General features: G+C 39.4%; 1 protein-coding gene across 1 annotated transcript; it reads left to right on the forward strand.

Moving 5' to 3' along the window:
- Nucleotides 1-5,917: 5,917 nt before the first annotated feature.
- LOC133391388 (uncharacterized) lies at nt 5,918-10,229 on the forward strand. Its single transcript, XM_061645488.1, has 2 exons — nt 5,918-6,039; nt 6,116-10,229. The coding sequence occupies exons 1-2, from the start codon at nt 5,999-6,001 to the stop codon at nt 7,071-7,073; spliced, it is 999 nt and encodes a 332-aa protein (XP_061501472.1). The 5' UTR covers nt 5,918-5,998; the 3' UTR covers nt 7,074-10,229.
- The last annotated feature ends 11,041 nt before the right edge of the window (nt 10,230-21,270 follow it).

The following is a 21,270-nucleotide window of genomic DNA, read 5'->3' on the forward strand; positions in this document are numbered from 1 at the left end:
GGATCTCTCTCCCTCTGGTACTGGGTGTCACTAATGATAAGACTAATAATGATCTTCTCTCCAAAGTTCGTGCCCTGCAATCGGATTAATTTGCATTGTTTTGGCAAAGCAGCGTTAGCTTGCGGTTAGTAAAGGGTAAAGCCCGTAACCACTCCGCTTGCAGCTGCAATCAGTAAAGGGACACTTTTTCTGCGAGGTCTTAAGAAAAGTCACATCATGGCCCTGTCGGTCGCAGCAAAAGGCAGACATTAGCGGTTACTTTCCCTTGTCTCGAATATCCTTGCTAGTTAGTGGAGGGGTAAGACACTCGGCGACTTCGCGCGACATGCGCAGATCGTTGCTGGGCTTTGATTGGATGGCGTGAAGCATGCTGGCATGGCACTGGAGGGGCATGGAAGCTGTATTCGATGCACACTAACACCATTGCTAACATCAAGAGAGCGACACCGATCAGCTGGTGTTAATGTTAATAGATGCAATTTATCGAGCGAAACGGCATAGTTTACTTTGAGATGCTAATACAATATGGCTCGCATCGTTATCTGGTGGAGCAGATTCATTTGGTTATTCTGTGTTAATGTTGCACGATAGTGTGTTGAACGAATAGAAGCTGTTTTGGTTCATGATTGTTAATGATTAATCTATTACTTACGGCATCCTATGTAATGAATTACTTTAATTGCCCATGTAATGTATGTATATTCTTCCTAGAAATCATATTTCCTGTATTGTAATATAACATTTTCTCAATAGTTTTTGAACGGTGGGTAAAATTTTAAAACGAATTCAATTTTCAGAATAATTTGCATATCTTCTTCTTCTTATTTGGCTAAACAACCGTTTTCGGTCAAGGCGTGCCTACCACTTGTGGACTTGGCTTTCAGTGACTTATTGATTTTCCCCCATAGCAGGATAGTCAGTCCTACGTATAATAGCATGGATAATTCGGGGCTTGAACCTATGACGGGCATGTCGTACGAGTTGACGACTGTACCATGAGACTGGCCAATTTTATACATCAATTTTATTAATTTTGTTGTGATCATATTTTCTACCATCAACAACTATGGCATTGTTATAACTTTATTCATTGACACTTTTAGCAACTTAACAATAAAACAGTTGGATCAAGCTGAATTTCATTCAAACCAGGCGCTAAATACCATTGACAAAAGGGAAGGAAAGCAATTAAACCCGATAATTGCAACTATCGCACCACATTTTAATCATATTTCATTTAGCGATCCCGTCTGAAACTCAAACACAATCTCCTTTATCAATAACGCTACCTCCCACAATTATCACTTATTCGATTTTGACTTCCCGACCCCAGACTCGGCTACTCTTACCTTCATTTTCCCGCCCTTCCCCACCCACACCAGCCAACACTCGAAAGGGTGCTCCCCCTCACCACGATCCTGGCACTCAAACGGTCTTAAAAGGCAATCAACTTTTCAATCACAATCATCGAAAATCGCGAACAAATCTTCAATTTCCTTTCTCTGCCGGCTGCCCATTCCAGCAAATGCTGTTGTTTCTTTCCCCTCCATTCCTCCTGTAGGGGGGAAAACCCTGCCAAGCATCTATTCCTTCCTTTATCTGCCATTGTTAAAAAACGATGGAAAAGAAGCACAAAAAATGCTACCACCGCCGCCAGTATGAGTGAAACGCAGTCTCTCGGTGCTCCACAGCGGCCTGGGTCCGAGTCAGATCCCTGCATTTGGCCGTAGGCGAATCGATAGAAACGATTGGGAAAATAAAAAAAATATCATGAGTCTGAGCGGAACAAAAAAAAACAGCTCCTCCACCCGAATCCCTAAACGACGACCGTTTGCCATCACTTGACTGAGATGGAAAGTAGCGCGCCCGCATAGTGCCGTGGCGTACGTCTCAGCCAGACCTGTTGTTGGTTCCTTTTTATTTGCCTTCCCTACAATCGCGTGATACATACATTTCGACGACAGTAAGGATGGAGGATGGATCAGTGCCAATTCACTGATGGCCGAGACGGTGGGTGAAGCGGCGGAGAGCGCAGAGACCGATTCCTGGGACCTGGGACAGCCCCCGCTGAGGACGATTACGCGACCGGAAAAGTGCCGTCAATCGAGGGTAATGTGGAGGACACCGGTGGGGTGAGGAGGAGTGTGGGATGCAGCTTACCCCCGCGATAGGAGATGAGCAATAATCGGTCCACTTATGCCATCGAATGCCAGCACACGAGCGCACACGTCAAATCGGAAGTGGTGTGTGCGCACAACGGTGTGAAAATCGAATGGAAAACGCAATAAGATAGGGCAGCAAAGAACGTGTGTGTGTGTGTGAGAGAGAGAGAGACGATAAAAAACGATCGCATATATAATCGCTACAACTCAAATGCTACGTAATACGTCTACAATTGAATCACAATAAATCTATAAATGGGGAATATTTAAAACCCTTGCGCCAATGGAACGTGAAATGGAATCAATTGGAAACAAAGGGAAGTGGTTGAATTGAATCGAAATGAATCGAAAAGAAGCATGTATTCAGAACACTGACTAACTGAGTTTAGAACAAACAATACGACTAAAACTAAGGGAAATTAATTACTAATTCGTTTAATTTGGCTGCCAAACTGATAACACATTGAAAGCTCAGCATATTGGCTCAGACAACTCTTTATTTTCATTACGTCTAAACAATTGATTAACCTATGACTCATGAACCCTTTTGTACTTATTGCAGATCTGAACTAGTATCATGTGATATACTAAATTGCCACAGTTGATCATTACATTCCTGTTCTTTAAATTAAATAATATGTCATACTACATTTTCTTCTTCTTCTTTTTCTCCTTCGTCTTTGGCACATAAACTGATTTTAGGTTTTGTAAAACAATCGTTATTGAGTGTTGTTATACAGTTGGTTGGATTTTCGCAAAAAAATCATGTTTAAAAATTGTGTCTTCCTTAGCTTTATTTTGACGCTAAAACCGTAACTTCAATTAATAATGCACACATGAGTTAAAAAAAACATATTGAAATGTATGCAATTTCTTCATTGTTTTTTAAAATACTCTTTTAGATTACAGTCGTTAGAATCATATAATTATGTGGTATAACCATTATTAACCTTGGTACTGGTATAACGGTGATACGCGTGGCTGTAGTGGCAGCTTTGTGACGGTGACATTCGATCGAGAGACGATCTGATAACTCTCTTTTTCCGTTATCTCCCGAGCAGTACAGACGTCTAGGACGAGATAGGTTTTTTTTCTTATTTTTTTATAGTTAGGAGTTAGGATTTAGGTTATGTTAGAATAAGTTAGTTTATTTTTTTGTAAATAAAAACTTAATTGGCGCTGTAGACAATCCAGAGTGCAAAAATAGTGGCAAATAACGAATTAATCCTCGTTACGTAAGTGGTTCCCGCATTCAGCATCAACAGCTATAGGATTACATCCGCTGTTCGATTTGAGGGCCCCCCGGCACACACCTGGTACCGGACCATCGGATTTTTTTTTATATCCAAAGCACGTGAGTACGTTTCATCTTTTCATAGTGAATGTGTATTCGGTTAGTTTCAAGCACTACCAGATAGGCTTGAAATAACTACAGTGTATTTGTGTCCATGTGAGTTTGCGATCGATTTTTTATTTATCGTCGTAAACTATCTGTATTGATACTACCAGATAGGTCAACAGATTATCGAAGAAGAATCATCCTCGTGTTGTCCGCGAGTGAACTTATTGTTAGTAGTGTGCGTTGTGTGTATTGTGCGAATAGCAAGAGCACGAGGCATCGGTTGCCGCTGCTTATAACAATTGTATCGACACGCATGCATGTGAACAGTTCAGCTAACGTAAAGCCTCGAATCGAGCTTAGCGTTTTGTTCAAAAATCTATCGGCTTCAGAAGAGAGTTCAGATTCGGAATTATCCGGAGAATATTCGAATATACCTTTACAAGACAGTTCACTTCCTAATTTAGACCAACTAAATATTAACACTATAGAAATGGAACCAACAGAGCAGCTTAAAATTATGAACCAAACGATAGCAGATTTGCAAGAAAAAATTGCAGTTTTGACAATCCAGCAAAGCCAACCATCTATCGATGTAGCCAGTTTTTTTCGCATCCCCGACCCTATAAAATCATTGCCATCATTTGACGGGAATCGCAAACAATTATCCACATGGCTCACCACTACAGAAGAAACACTTAACCTTTTCAATGGTAGGGTTACTGGTGAGGTTTTTAAGATGTACTTAACGGCAGTAATAAATAAAATCGAAGGTAAAGCTAGGGATATTCTTTGTTTAGCCGGAAGTATCAACGATTTTGAATCATTAAAAGAAATTCTTTTTGATGCATTTGGGGATCGGCAGGAATTGTCGACTTATAAATGTAAATTGTGGCAAAACAAAATGGTCGACGGAATGACAATACATAAGTACTACCAAAAAACAAAAGAAATAATTCAATGCATTAAAACTATTGCTAAGCAGACCCAAGCTTATAAAGATAACTGGGCTGTAATTAATCAATTTATTGACGAAGATGGATTAGCTGCTTTTATCTCAGGATTGAAAGGAATGTATTTTGGCCATATACAGGCAGCCCGCCCCAAAGACATTGAAGAGGCTTATGCTTTTCTTTGTAAATTTAAATCACACGAAATAACAGCAGACTGCATGGTCCAGAAACCACCCAACCAACAAAAAAATAGTTTCTTTCAAAATAATAGAACAGCTACCACTCAAAAAAGCCATTTTGCTCAAAATCAAAACATCAATAGGGAACCTTATCCACAACCTATGGAAGTGGATAATTCAATGCGAAGCAGACTCACATTGAATAAAAGAACGATTAATAATTTTGAGGTTGCTTCACAAGATGATAACTCTGCAAATTGTGAACAAAATTTTCACTTGGATTCGCCATCAACCAGCATAACATAAAATACTGTTCTAATTTTTTACCTTACATAAAAGTGAAGGACAGCAAAACCAACAGGCAAATCCGTATGCTCATAGATACAGGAGCAAATAAAAATATTATAAGACCTGGTATTATCAAAAACACAATTAAAACAGAACAAGTGAGTATTAAAAATATTTTTGGTACTAAAATTATTCAAGAAAAAGCTATTTGTAAGCTTTTAGGCCCAAACATACCAGCACAAACTTATTACATTATGGAATTTCACGATTTTTTTGACGGCATAATAGGTACTGAATTTTTGAGTCAAACAAACACCGTCATAGATTTCAAAAACAATGTCGTAGTTATCAACGAAACAAAAATTTGGTTCGAAAAATTATTTTCCTCAAAAAAATTTTACCACCACACAATATCAATTGAAACCGATCAAAATGGTGATTGGTGTGTTCCAACTTTTGAAAATTTATCAGAAAATATAATTATAGAACCTGGGTTATATTCTTCTATAGATAATAAAACTTTCGTTAAAGTATTATCTACCAGTAAAACAACTCCCCACATACCTAAATTGAACTTGACTGTAAATAATTTCGAAACATTAACACCTATTCCATCGGCTTGTAATGACATTCCAACTAAAAAAATAATCGAAACATTAATAAGAACAGATCAGAGAGAGATTGACTGTCAAACTGAGTGGATGTGCCTTCCTCGTGCTCCTGATTTTATACGCTGTTTTGCCGTGTTTTTTCTGGAATCTCAACATTTGCAACAGTGGTGCTGCTGAGTTGTTCGTACTGGCTAGTGCGTGCCTTCGATTAATATAAAGCTGCTTCTGTTTATTCAACATTTTTGCCGAGAAAGTGTTTGGCTTCGTTTCTGCTCCTGTCACTCATCAGATTGTGCTGAGTCATCGTTATGCAGTGCTCAACCTGCAATGCACCCACCGATAGTGCTAATTCGGTGTCCTGTGCCGGTGTTTGTGGTTCCAAGCATCACACCCATTGCACGGGGTTGTCCCGTGATTCTACTCGTGAGCTTGGGCGTAATAATCAATTGTTGTGGTTGTGCAAAACATGTCACGAGTTTCGCATTGGCACAAATTCACTTCTCACAAGTGAGATAGCAGCCCTACTCGAATTGGTGAAAGCAGATATTCTCACCACAATTGACTCATCTCTCTCTTCTCTTAGATCGGCTATCAAGAGCGATTTGCTTCCTGAGATCCTCGCTCTCGTTGATAAGCGAGCGCTAACACCCATATTAGCTAAGCCGTCTGTTAGCAACGCATCGCGATCGCACACATCCACTAATGTATCGTCGCTCAATGCCACAAATACATCCAGAACGACTAAAACAGCTTCCGCTCGCCGTACATTTACTAACTCAACGGAGCTCACTGATGATATCCAAGCTGCGAACGATACCAACACTGTGGATGATTCTGACAACTGTAACCACTACAATCATCGTACTAAGCCGACTAGTGATGTTAGTGCTGGAAACTATCGAACAAATACACAAGCATCTTCTGATCCTGTTTTGAACCAAAACACCACCAACACGGGCATAGCCGAGAAAGTATGGTTATACTTCACGAACATCAAATCGCATGTCTCGGCTGATGATATGCGTGTGTGGCTTAAAGCTGTGCTACCAACGGACGATATTAATGTTTACCGTCTCACGAAAAAGGGTGTGAACCTGGACTCGATGTCCTTCATATCGTTCAAAGTGAGTGTTCCTAAATCTCTTAAGGAGCTTGCGCTGCACTCTACTATTTGGCCAGTTTCACTTACTGTTCGGGAGTTTGTTGCTCGTGGCCTACCAAAGCAACGTGTACATGAAAGGGCTCGATTTGACCCTTCTGAGCTTATTTCGCATCGTACAAATAGTGAAAATTGCTCTTCAGCTGTGCCAAAAACTACCGCTCATCCGGATCATTTTTTGGAACATCGATCGCCACCCCCACAGCGCGTGATTCTATCACCATCCCAGATGACCGAGATCCTAGAGGCTATTCAACTGGAGTTTCCTCCCACACCGCCTCAGTTATCACCGGGGGTGGGGCTTCAATCACAATCGAATCTCAGCAACACGAACCGCTCACCACAGATCAGCCCGTTTGCCAAACGGATAGCTCACAAGTAATAGACCCATTTGTGATATATTACCAAAATGTTCGAGGCCTTCGCACCAAATACAATGAATTGCGCCTTTCTGCGAATGAATCAGGGTTTGAAATGCTTGCCCTTACTGAAACCTGGTTAAATGAATCGATTCCATCCAACATGGTCCTTGATAGTGATGCCTACAACATATACCGCTGTGATCGAAGCAGGTTAAACAACGAACGTTCGCGTGGGGGTGGTGTGCTACTTGCATGTTCCGTTCGATATCCTTCTGTGGCACTTAACATTAATCAACCCACGCTTGAAGCTTTATGTATACGTGTTTCTTTTCCTAAGTTTCGTCTTTATGTGGGGATTGTTTATGTGCCACCGTATTTGAGCAGCGACCGCAACTATTTGGAATCCCTTTCTGCTTTCATCAGTGATGCATACATGCAAATGAAACCGAATGATCATCTTATCCTTCTGGGTGACTTCAATCAACCTGCGTTAGAGTGGTCGCTTTCTACCGCAGTAAGGCCAGATTCATCTTCAGCTATAAGACATTATGTGCCACATATTTCTTCGAATACATCCAGTTCCTGCTTTTTGGATATGTTAAACCTGCATGAACTCTATCAGCTGAACGGGGTGCATAACCATTTAAATCATTATTTGGACCTGGTGCTCTCCAACTCTGCTGCAGCTGCTTGTTGTTCTGTGTATCCTGCTTCGTCACTGCTCCTGCCCCAGGATGCCCATCATCCTGCTCTAGAAATTGCGTTACCGTCTTCTTTATTTAGGGCTAGTAGGGTTATGAATGTATTACCTTCTGCTCCTAATTCATTGAGAGTTCGTTATAATTTTCGGCTCACAGACTATCGTAAACTTAATTCAATTCTATCTCGTTCCGACTGGTCTTTTTTTTATCAATGTACATCGGTCGACGAGGCTGTCCAATCGTTTAATGCTTTGTTAACCTCTGCACTCCTTTCATGTACACCTATTTTTCGTTCCCCTCCTAATCCTCCCTGGTCCAATCGTACTCTTCGCAACCTGAAAAAGGATAGAATGAAATATCTTAGGAGGTATCGTCTGAACCGATCTGCTTTCAACTTTCGTTTATTTAAGTACGCTGCCTCTGCGCATCGACTATACAACAGGGCTTGTTTTGAGGCCTATTCGAGTAGACTGCAATCGCGTTTCCGTTCTGATCCAGCATCCTTCTGGCAATTTGTTAGGATTCGAAGAGGGTGCAATACGTTACCTAATGAAATGGTACTTGATTCTCGAACTGCCTCTACGCCTGTTGAGATCTGTGAGCTATTCTCTGCACATTTTTCCCAAATGTTTGAGCCACCGGTTAGTGACCCTAACCTTATTGAGGGTGGGCTACTCTACACGCCAGAGAACTTAATTAATCTCTCCGATATTTCGGTTAGCTCTGAAACAGTTGTACAGGTGTTATTTGGGTTGAAACGTTCTTTTACTCCTGGTCCAGATGGCATTCCTGCCTCTGTTTTAATAAACTGTAAGGACGTGCTTGCTCCCCACCTTGCTAAAATTTTCAACCTTTCACTTTCTCTTGGGGTTTTTCCTGCTCTTTGGAAATCCTGTTGGCTTTTTCCGGTACACAAAAAGGGATGCCGTAGCATTGTTTCTAATTATCGTGGGATAACCCAAACTTGCGCCACAGCCAAAACTTTTGAGCTATGTATCCTTCCAACCATACTTCATAGTTGTAGTTCAGCTATTAGCCCTAAACAGCATGGGTTTATGCCTGGTAGGTCTACTTCAACTAATCTCATGTCTTTTATTTCCAATATTTTTAGATCTTTTGAGGCCGGTACCCAACTTGATGCAATATACACCGACTTTCATGCTGCTTTTGATAGTTTGCCTCACTCTTTATTATTAGCTAAATTGTCTAAACTTGGTTTTGGTGATGGCATTATTAGCTGGCTGTCCTCATATTTAAGTAATCGATCATGCAGGGTTAAAACCGGGTCGTACTTATCTGAGGAGTTTTTTTGTACGTCAGGTGTCCCTCAGGGTTGTGTGCTAAGTCCACTTCTGTTTTCTTTGTTCATCAATGATGTTTGTAATGTTTTACCTCCTGATGGTCATCTCCTTTATGCGGATGATATCAAAATCTTTTTACCTGTGTCTTCTTCTTCTGATTGTCTGAGACTTCAGCATTACCTCAATGCATTTGCTCATTGGTGTTCATCCAATTTACTTCGCCTGTGTCCCGAAAAATGTTCTGTTATTTCTTTCTCTCACTCTCTTTCTCCTATTTTATTTAACTATACTCTCTCTAGCGCTTCCCTCTCTCGTGTTATGTCCATCCGTGACCTTGGTATTATACTTGACTGTCGTCTTAACTTTAAACTGCAGCTTGATGAGGTGCTACTAAAAGCAAATCGAACCCTTGGGTTTATCTTACGTTTTACCTCTATTTTTAGAGATCAAAGCATCCTAAGAATCCTTTATTGTGCTTTGGTAAGGCCTATTCTTGAATATGCAAGTATCATCTGGAATCCTCCCACTATTGATGGCTGTTCGAGAATTGAAAGCATTCAGCGCCTCTTTACCAGGATTGCCTTTCGTCGTTTGTTCGGTGCTGCCTCACTACCTCCCTATGAAACGCGATTGCAGTTATTCAATCTTCACTCCTTAAGCTTCCGCCGCCAAGTGTTTCAGGCTTGTTTTATTGGTGGCTTATTACTTTCTGCTACTGATGCTCCTGATTTACTCTCGTCCATCTCGCTGTATGTTCCCTCTCGTTCTCTTCGTCCACGTGATCCTCTGTCAATTGAAACACGTCATACTCTTTATACTTTCAATGACCCTCTTCTGTCCTGTTTCAGGTTGTTTAACCACTTTTACTATCTCTTTGATTTCGACTCCTCTCTTAACTCTTTCCGTAACCGTATTTTTTCTTCTAATTCCCTTTAATTATTCTCCTTAGTTTTCTATTACTCTCTTTTTTTTTGTTTTTGTTAAGTTTATGATAGTCTCTACGCTCTAATTTTTTTTTCTTTTCTTTTTTGCTAGGTCAAGACTAGGTTAGTTAGGCTTAGTTTTTCATGAATTATTTTGTTTATTTGTTAGTATTAAATTAGTTTTAAGTCTATTATATTTAGCCTTGATGGCGGATATTGTATGAAATAAATGAAATGAAATGAAATGAAAATGAAATTTTACGAGAAATCGAAATTGTTCGAAACTGTCATCAAAAACCATAACGTCCTTTTGAAATTAAATGAAAAACTAACTAGTACTACAATAATTAAACATAAAATAAACACTACCGATGACTTGCCTGTTTATACTAAAACATACCGCTACCCACATGTCTATAAGCAAGATGTTGAAACCCAAATCAGGGATATGCTCGACTCTGGCATTATTCAACCTTCGACAAGTCCTTATTCATCGCCAATTTGGGTGGTGCAAAAGAAAATGGATGCATCTGGGAAAAAGAAAGTACGGGTTGTCATAGACTACAGGAAATTAAATGACAAAACGATAAACGATAAGTTTCCAATGCCAGAAATTGAAGATATTCTTGATAGCTTAGGTAAATCACAATACTTCACGATATTAGATCTGAAATCTGGGTTTCACCAGATTGAGATGCACCCTGAGCATCAAGAAAAAACTGCTTTCTCGACAAGCCATGGCCATTTTGAATTTACTAGAATGCCATTTGGGCTGAAAAATGCGCCAGCTACATTTCAACGTGCCATGAATAACATTTTAGCTGAGCTTATTGGCAAAATCTGTTATGTTTACTTGGACGATATCGTAATTGTAGGAACAAATTTAGAAGATCACTTGAAAAACGTCTCAACAGTACTCGGAAGATTGGCACAATTTAATTTAAAAATACAGCTAGACAAATGCGAATTCCTAAAAAGGGAGACCGAATTTCTTGGTCATATAATATCTCCTGATGGTATAAGACCAAACCCCGAAAAAGTGAAAAAAATATTGGACTGGCCTATACCTTCCAATGAAAAACAAATCCGACAATTTCTTGGATTATCAGGATATTATCGTCGTTTCATCAAAGATTATTCAAAAATTACTAAGCATTTAACTAAATACTTAAAAAAAGATCAGACTATTAATATCAATGACCCGGAGTATATCGATTCATTTTCTAAATTAAAAGAAACAATAGCATCAGACCAAATACTGGCATATCCGGATTTCAATTTACCTTTCGTTCTTACCACCGACGCAAGTGATTTTGCTGTTGGTGCGGTACTTTCGCAAATACAAAACAAAGTTGAAAGGCCCATTGCCTTTGCCAGTTGGACATTAAATAAGGCAGAAATTAATTACTCTACTATAGAAAAGGAGGCACTAGCAATAATTTGGGCAATCCGCAAATACAAAGCTTATCTTTATGGAAATGAGTTCAAACTTTTCACTGATCATAAACCTCTAACGTTTATTAAAACCTCTATCAAAAATAATAGAATCTTAAATTGGAGACTAGAATTAGAAAACTATCAATATTCTGTAGAATACAAAGAGGGAAGAGCTAATGTTGTAGCAGATGCCCTTAGCAGAAAAACTGAAAATACTAACGAAATTAATTCAACCAATACAACAATTTTAGCTACAAATCATTCAGGAAGTACGTCAGACGACTTTTATATTAAATCTAGCGAAAGGCCATTAAATTACTACCGCAATCAAATAGTTTTTGAATTAGCTGCTGAACATGAAGATTTAATAGAAATACCATTTCCAAATTACAAAAGAACCATTATACGTAGAACCGACTACGATGAATCAAAGATAACAGACATATTACGTAAATTCCATAACGGGAAACAAACGGCCATTCTTGCTTCACAAAACCTAATACAAATAATACAAAACTCTTATAAAAATCATTTTAGCTGCAGCGGTTACATCGTTATGACACACTCCCAAGTCAAAGATGTGGTATCCGTTGAAGAGCAAAACCAGCTAATAACAAGAGAACACGAGAGAGCTCACCGAGGTATACACGAAATTGAAAATCAGATGAAGAGGTCATACTTTTTCCCAAAGATGCATGATCGAATCAAATCTGCTGTCAACGCATGCCCTGTGTGCAACATGCACAAATACGAACGAAAGCCGTATAACATCAAGATCTCACCGAGGCCAGCCACCGATAAACCGATGGAGCGTGTTCATATGGATATATTTTCCATAAACTCGAAAAGCTTCCTTTCATTAGCAGATTCGTTCTCAAAATTCGCGCAAATGATTCCTATAGATACAAAAAACCTGGTGGACGTAAAGAATGCGTTAGCCAAATATTTTAGTACTTTTGGGATTCCATTACAAATAATTACCGATCACGAAACAACGTTCAGATCTATCCAACTTAAAAATTTCTTATGCAATTTAGGTTGCTCGCTGACATACGCATCATCATCAGAGAGCAATGGCCAAGTAGAAAAAACGCACTCAACAATAATAGAAATTTATAATACAAACAAACATAAATTCGTGGACATGGACACAGAAGCGCTTATACCAATAGCAGTTTCATTATACAATGCAACTGTCCACTCAGCTACTGGGTATACGCCGAACGAAATATTGTTCAATCAAACAAATGAAATGAGGCCCATAACTATACACGAACAAGCGGAAAAAATATTTGCGAATGCGAAAACTAATATTGAACGATCTAGGCAAAACCAAATGAAAGGAAATATTAGAAAAGAAACTCCACCTTTGATTCGAGAAGGTCAAGAAGTTTATGTAAAACCTAACATAAGAAAAAAATTAGACCCTAGAGCAAGAAATACAACAGTAAACAATGTAACAGATAGAACTTTTGAGAATTCGAGACACATAAAGCGACATAAAAATAAGATTCATCGTATTAGGTCATAGTAATACGTCCGGGGACGTCCGTCTTTTCCCCCCGTGACGAATTATGTGGTATAACCATTATTAACCTTGGTACTGGTATAACGGTGATACGCGTGGCTGTAGTGGCAGCTTTGTGACGGTGACATTCGATCGAGAGACGATCTGATAACTCTCTTTTTCCGTTATCTCCCGAGCAGTACAGACGTCTAGGACGAGATAGGTTTTTTTTCTTATTTTTTTATAGTTAGGAGTTAGGATTTAGGTTATGTTAGAATAAGTTAGTTTATTTTTTTGTAAATAAAAACTTAATTATATATTAACATTTAATTTAATTATCATAAACAACCGTTCATATATTTATGGTCGGCGTCGTATTTAATTTACATTTTGCAGAAATGCATACATAATTCATAGGTTATGATTATTTAAACAACAACTTCCGAAACAATTTCAATTTCAATTGAATTATCAGTTCATTTATAATTATTGACCAATTTATTAACTTGGAACCATTAAATCAACCAACAATTTAGTACACCTCTCAAAAGTAAACCATAGCGACATTATACATCATACACCCTCAATCGCAATATTTTACGAATTCTTCACCGAAAATCCCCATGCAAAGAGCGTAACCATGCATTCCTTCGAAATAAAATCCGCTGCTCTTTTCACCACATTATGCTATTTGAAGTATTTTTCCATTTACACGGTTCAATAAATTGCACGTTTTTCACTGCCACCTGTTTTCTACAATCATTTATACACTGGCAAATGGGGCATCCGCTAGCCGAGGGGCGGAGTGAGTGTGAAAAGGAATTTAAAGTGATAAACATTTTCCCGAGGCAAAGGCTGCTGAAGGAAGCAATTTGTAGGCGAAAAGAGGCATTATCTACTATTATGTACGGCGACACGTGCCATCCGAGGGACGGAAGCAAATCACGACGAGTTACTTTGTTCTTGCAGAGCGGAAATAGGTATGGGTGGTTCTAATAACCCCAATAGGGTAGAGCTTCTGGGCGTTTGTTGCTTTTGATAACGCAGTTAATAAAGTTGTAATGGCAAATTTTTGTTACTCTATTCATTACAGTGTTTAAACCAATGGCTTAGCCTTTAGAGGTGTACTCGGGCGTTGCTACACTAAGGACAGCAACGTAAAACTTTCATTTTATTACGTATTCTATAAAGTTTTCTAGAAAGCAAAGCATCAGGTCTGGCATGGGTTGCTTCGCCAACTTTCTGCAATGTAAATAAGAACCAATTTAAGGGCACCAGAGGAGCAGCATCCATTTACACCCCCGGGACAGTCTCCGAGACACACACACACACACACACACACGTGCTAAGAAGCAACACAATGAACCGGCCAGAACCATCAACACAGCATCTCAAACAGTCCCGCAGTCGGAAACGAAACGATAAACTTCCAATACGTACACCGCAGGAGCAAATTCCCAATCTTGTTTGGTCCCTTATTGCCTTGGCCCCACCCTTCACCCCAACAGGGACTGCATTGCTCGTTTGCAGCTGAGCGGGAACACGGACCGTGCAAATGGAAACTACCAACAATCGACCTAATATCAAACATATACAGAAAATAATTTTCTAATAAACTTTATTATGGTCATCCCCAAGGAGACTGCCCGATGCATGGTGGACTGGTGGTAGTTAGGGGTCAGGCCGAGCGACTGGCGACGCTGGCTGCTGGAACGAGTAATTTAAGTTTGAATTGCAAACGGCACATATCGTCCGGCACCGGTTTGTTTGATCAAACTTTCCAACTCAAACGAACGAAATACCATACCCCGCTATTGATCTAAATTTCATCGGAAACGAACGTTCATAAAGTGTGGCTGGGTGCAGCTCTTTTTGCTTGCAAACCAATAAAGCGATATTGCTAAATTATTACACCCGATTGGGTGCGTTTTAGCGCGCAGGGGGAGTGATTCGTTATTAATTAAGATTAGTTTTCTATATCCTGTTAATTCTGGAAAATTTCAACATTGATTTTACTCCCTTGCCAAAATATTCGATTTATTATGGATCCCACATGCTTTATACCGTAGTGCTTTAATTTTATTGTCGCTTGGAAAATTTTCAAAAATGTTTGGCGTTGTATCAATCAGATATACTCTCGAACATAGAAAGGACCATATTCTATTAGAAAATTACATTTCATGCTTTGAGATACGCTTAAATTTGATTAATATCTAATAAAATTGTTTAAAATTTGACACAAGGCATGTTTGATGGTTGGATTAAGTGAACCTGTTATTTTTTGGGAAAGATGCATGTATAGATCAAATATTTTTGAGAAAAACAATTGGCAGCTGCATGTACAACCTCGCAAATAAGAAGAAGAAGCACTGTAAGTATAAATGTTTTCTTTTGTACAGAAATTGCTTGTGTTCAAGGTTTGTCAAGGGAACAGTCTACTATGTGTTGCTATGACTTTCGTGGATTTTGCCAATTTTTTTTTAAATTTACATTCACACAAAAATAGTACAGTGCTAACGAATGTCCTGAAAATTTTATAACAATCATACTTTGTAGGTTTGTCATACATTTACGGACCTCATTATCGGGCCAAGTGAGCCAATTAATGTTATGTGTGTCGTGTTGAACCACGTCTATGACATGTACGATTTCATGTTGACATAAATTGTCCGATTAATAAACGAAAGAAATCAAATTAATTTTCTATGAAATAATATAAAACATAAAAAAATATTTTTATCAAATTTTTATCAACAGTTTGACATATTGTACAATTAAACACATAATTGTATAACTAACATTATTTTATAGTTCGAAAGTCATACACTACTTAACCCTCATTATAAACCTATTTATGTTTTGAACTAGAGCTAGTACCAAACAGTAACAGGACACATCATATCATACACTTGCCCTGCGAACACACACATAAACGCAACGAAACCTCGTCTGTGCAACCTTTCCCACCGATTCTACCCGAAGTCCGGAGAGTCACAGAAAGAGAGAGAGAGAGAGAGAGAGAGAGAGAGAGAGAGAGAGAGAGAAAGACGGAGAGCAAAAAGAAAAAAAAATGCATCCTCGAACCAACTTTTCCCAGCCAATAGAAAACGGTTATTATGCCCCCGGGCTAGGATATCGATAAAGTTTTATTTATTCTATACTGTTAATATCATTTATGTGTTTCATGTTTCTTCACCCCCTCGGTACCCGATGTTTCCCATTCCCGTGTGATTTCTATTTTGTTAAAAAAAATAGCGGAGAAAGACAAAAAAGCAGTTCCGGCAAGTGCAGTGAAATGAAACAAAGCCGGTCCCCCAGCCCAAAAAAAGCTCGCATCCAGCGTTTGAGCAAAGTTGTGATGCTGTTTTTTGAGCTCGTTTTGTTTACCATTTAGATTTCCACATCTCGTACCAGAAAGCAGTAGCAAGCACACAAACACATACACAAACACGACCCACGGTGACACACGCGCGCCCAACGCACGAATTATATTGTCCCCGAGGTGTCTGCACAAAGCATGGCCGTAAGGGAGTAAATTAAATTCAATAAACTTTCTGTCCGACTGGCCCGATTTATTCAAGCAGATTCACCCGTGCGCGGCCGTCGAAGACGAAGACTGTCAGCCCCGTGCCAGCGATGCCTTCGAGCGCTGTACGAGAAATGTCCTTTTCCTGCCATGCGTATGTGTGTGTGTGTGCGTGCGCCTAGCAAAACGTATGTCCCTTGCCGGTTCGTCGGGCGAATAAACAAACAAAAATCAACAACCGAGCGACTGTCGATTGACATTTTTTGTTGTTGTTGCTATTGTCCTGCCTTTGCATTTTTGCCACACGGCAAATCCGTTCGTTGCTTCATTCGTACCGTACGTACGTACGGTATCGGCTGTTCGCCTTTATCTGTCAACTGTGTGGCCCTTCTCGCTTGACCCAACCCTCTCGTGATCAGTTTGCCAGAGCTGAGCACGTTGCCATGGACTGTGCCAACCGATTTCGAGGGCTTCGGTTTGGTCGGTTTGAGCGGCAGCCGAGCACGGGGCGGCAGCGCAATTTAAGAGGATTCTGCCCCGCCGACCTGCCAGCCCGCAATATGGTCGGGCAGCCAATCTAGCAGCACCGACCAAAGGGGGCGCCGACCGAGTCCCGGTCCAGGATTGCCCTAGGTTGTGTGGGCGAAAATAGAGTAAATCAGTTTTGTATTAAATTGATTTTTGTAAAGTTATTTGTGGCTTTGCGTTCGCACGCATCCGCACGAACCCGTGGCACAACCACTGTTTGGACAGTAAATATTATCGTTTCGATTTCGGAAGCCAATCTCGGCAGCCAAGCGGCACACGGCACTGCTACCCCTTTCCCGGCACGATTGTCCTGGCGAAGGGTGGTGCCGTGCTAACAAGGGTTTTCGCATTGTGCCGATGATAGGAAATGTGTGTTTCATTAAACAATTTCTTGGTTATTTTAAGCATTTTAGGTAATGTCAGTAAAGCATGTTTTGCCATTTAGATAAACCAGATAAATAATAATGTTTGAAACAAAAAAAAATCTTCTCCGCCAATTGAAACAACCTCTCCGGAATGGATGAATTCATTAGAGACGCTTAAAATGTAATTCAAATGTAGAAAAAGAAAAAAAGAAACTGATGCTTCTTGAACCAAGATGATCCCGTTCACAACACGATCGCATATGAAATGGTTCACCCATGGTTCTAGCGCACATACATACCAGTGTGTGCATGTGTGAGCATGTATGTTGAAAGTTTCATATTGAAAGTTAAATCCACTCACGACACGACTGCGAGCCTAATATCATTTCCATACTCTATGCATATTCTTCTATATAATTACTTTTTTCCTCTATCACCGAGCGCCGAGGTGTGGAAGTCAGCGCTGGGCAGGGATACCCTAGCCTGGCAGGGAGTTGTCTTTAATAAGCGCGTATTACAGCATGCGGCAAGTGCACTCGAAAATTCAATTACGCGGATTTAATTAAAGCTTCTTGGATTGCGTTCGTGTGCATGTGGGTTTTTTTTCACCAGTAAATGTTTTGGTTTTATTTCATTGCTTTGGTTGGCTGGCAGCTTTTGCAGTTTCCGCTTTTCTATGTCAACCGTATTGGCGGAGTTAATCTAGACGAGATTACACGCTGGGATTACAATATTGTCATGTGCTTGTGTGCACGCTTGCTGTTGGATTCCGATTTAAATAATCATCAGCACAGCATTCACAATCATGCTTTCAGAGGAGTTTTTTGATAACAGTTACATCATATTTGCATACTTCTTTACCAGTGAACAGAATAGCAATTGTAAGAATGGGAAAAAGCTGTTTTAATCACAATATCACATTTCCGATGTGTGTTCAGATCTCAATTTATTTATTAAATGTCATATTTTTATACAATTTTATTTATATATTTATTTATTTATTTTTTTATTTACCAACATATGTGTCTTGCACTCTTGAGGCTGTGACAAATTAAGTACTTAAAACCTATCCTAAATCCTAAATTATTCCTCTAACATCTCCCTTGATCCAGTGTCGCCAAAATTGAAGATTAATAAAATGTTTTCTTTGAATGCGTTGGTCGTTAAATTAAAATCAAAGTGATGGGACCATGTATTGAATTGCCTTGTCATAGCTAGTAACGGCTCGATGTATCCATATAAGGTACGCCTGTTCTCTCCGACAAGTAAGTTACGAGAGCGAAGAAGTCTCGATGGCGCGTAGATATTGATCTTCTATATTAAATAAGGGACGTCTAATCCGTTTTTTAATATTTTGGCTACAAATACACCTTGGTTAACCTTAAAACGGTGATCGAGCGTCTATAGGCCAAGCAGAAGGCAACGCGAGCGATAATTTGGCATGGTTGTAAGTCCTCTGAATTGGTCGCATTTTAAAGCAAGTCTTGTAAACTTCCGTTGTATTGCCTCTATTCTGTTAATCATCGTAGTGCAATTCCGGAACCAAAGAATTTAGCAATACTCTACGCACGAGCGCACAAGACCAGTAAACAACGACTTAAGACATAAGACATCATTACATTCACGGAATTGTCGAAACGGAATTTTTATTCCGTTCTGAAACATGAGCTTTAGTGATTGACCTACCACAGAACATAACACAAACATGTTTCATCCTTTCGAATCAAGCTATAAGGATAGCTTTGTCCCGCTTCGAAAAAACAAATAATAAGTCTTCATATATGCCCTATCTCTGTTACAAACATTATGTTCCTGGACGGTATTTCACATTTCTAGTACCACATAACTAGTAGTAGAAAGTACCCTTGACTCTACTCAAGGCTCAACTCAAGGCATAACTCTATATATTTTTATATTCTGAGGGATTTAAGTGACGGCTCGTGGGAATCGCACAAGAAAAAACATGTAAAACACGACCTAATCTGAAAATTCAGAAAATGGATTGGAGTTTGAGATATGTTTATACAAAATTCTCCATCATGTCAACATAACATAACACGCTTAAATGCAAGAGTACAACATATAAATACATATTTAGAACCTTATTCCACAATCGTCAATTCTATTAATGTATTATAATAAAAAATACAATAAAGACTATCAAACACATAACACATTTCCTTTATGGGGTCAGGGTTTATCCTTAACAGACGATCATTGCATGCTCATGTTTACATATTTCAATATGTGAACTCACCTATCTTACCTCTTAACTCACATGTAATAACAAATGCTTGATCATATGTTCAGCATTCAGACACGATCAAGAGTCCTTTTGACTTGTCCTATGATCTGATCTCATAAACTGATGCAAAGTTATACCTAATATTAAGAGTAATATATATGACACATACTACAGCCTTTCGTTGCCATATTTCCATTCGTTGTCATTGGTTTTAAACATTGCCAATATATCAACGCTAAAACAGGAAAAGAATATTGCCAAACCTTTTGTGACGTATAAACTTACTACGGTCGCTCTTGCCACTTCATCCTGAATAATTAATTTATAACTAAGGCATCTCTGTATTATGAACGATACTCTATGACTGGAGTGTTTAAATTCAGCTATCAAAATTCACTTGCAATGAATTCTAGCCCTTCTGCTAGGTAAGTGTCACGAGTACAGAGAAACAAAGAATGTTTTAAATGGCTGCACTTAAAAAAATCATTAAACTAAACAATTTGTTCCTAATGTCATGAAAAAAAAATAAACGACTGGGTTTATTTCATGTTTATTATATCTATCTTACATATTTTGCTAATATTTTAGAGCTGTAGTTTTTTTTCAATTTTGGATTTAAACCCAACATTTTATTGAGCATTCTATTCATATTTGCACCAACATTTAAAAGCAAATCTTTGCCAATAAAAATCCCATCTTATAGTGTATTCATACACGCACACGTCCCACCAAGGCAAGCTTATTTGTCCACTGAAGCCAATTTACTTCGGCTATACAAACATAATGCACTCACAATTGCCCGGACCAACGTCATGAGAAAATTCATCGCCTGCAAATACCCAACCAACTAACAATGTTTCCTACCACCCACAATCCTCAAAGTATCCCTACAACAATCAACAAATCGAATAAAAATGATTTTCCCATTATTAGTTTGTGATGTGTCCCCCTACATCCAACGTGTACCTTTTGTCCGTCCAGTGCTAATCGGGTGTGTCGACCACCCCTTTTCTCCCATTAAAGTTGGGTGTGAAAACTGGTTATTGCTGAGATTGGTGCAGTGCAGCACGCACATTGCTCCTCTAGGTGTCAATTGTATCGTTCAGCCGAAAGGGATGCAGCTTGCAGCTACTGTGTACATTTCCCATAGAGAGGACGTTTCTTTCAACACCACCACCACACCGTGTACACCGTAAAGCAAGCAATGGGATTAGGGCCAATTTGTTGCTACTGATTTCCGAGTAAATATGCCAGAATTTCTAATTGTGTCGGCAGGCGACAGGCAATAAACAAACCGTACCGCTAGCACGATATCGCCCTCGAAGTGGCCAACAATTCTAGAAATGTACTGTTGACCACATTAGGATCTTTCCTTTCTAACAGCTGCTGGCGACTGCCAAGCAACGGCCCGGCAAACGTGCATGTATTGTTGTGGAATATAGCCGTATGTGGTCCCAGTGCTCAACATTATCGCAACACGATCGAGAAATGCAAAAATGCTAATTCCCAGGTGAATCTTTTCACGCATCTATTTTTTTCCAAGAGCTCCTTTCTTTTCCCACACACCCCCTCCCATTTGCTGGAAAGGGCTTTCTTTGCCGCATACACGAACAATGGCAACAAAAAACCAACAACAAGTCTCAAGTGGTTTCACAGGCTGTTTAATGCTCTTTTTCTGTTGTTG

The sequence above is a fragment of the Anopheles gambiae genome, chromosome 2 (assembly GCF_943734735.2).
Source record: "Anopheles gambiae chromosome 2, idAnoGambNW_F1_1, whole genome shotgun sequence".
Taxonomy (NCBI): Eukaryota; Metazoa; Arthropoda; class Insecta; order Diptera; family Culicidae; genus Anopheles; species Anopheles gambiae.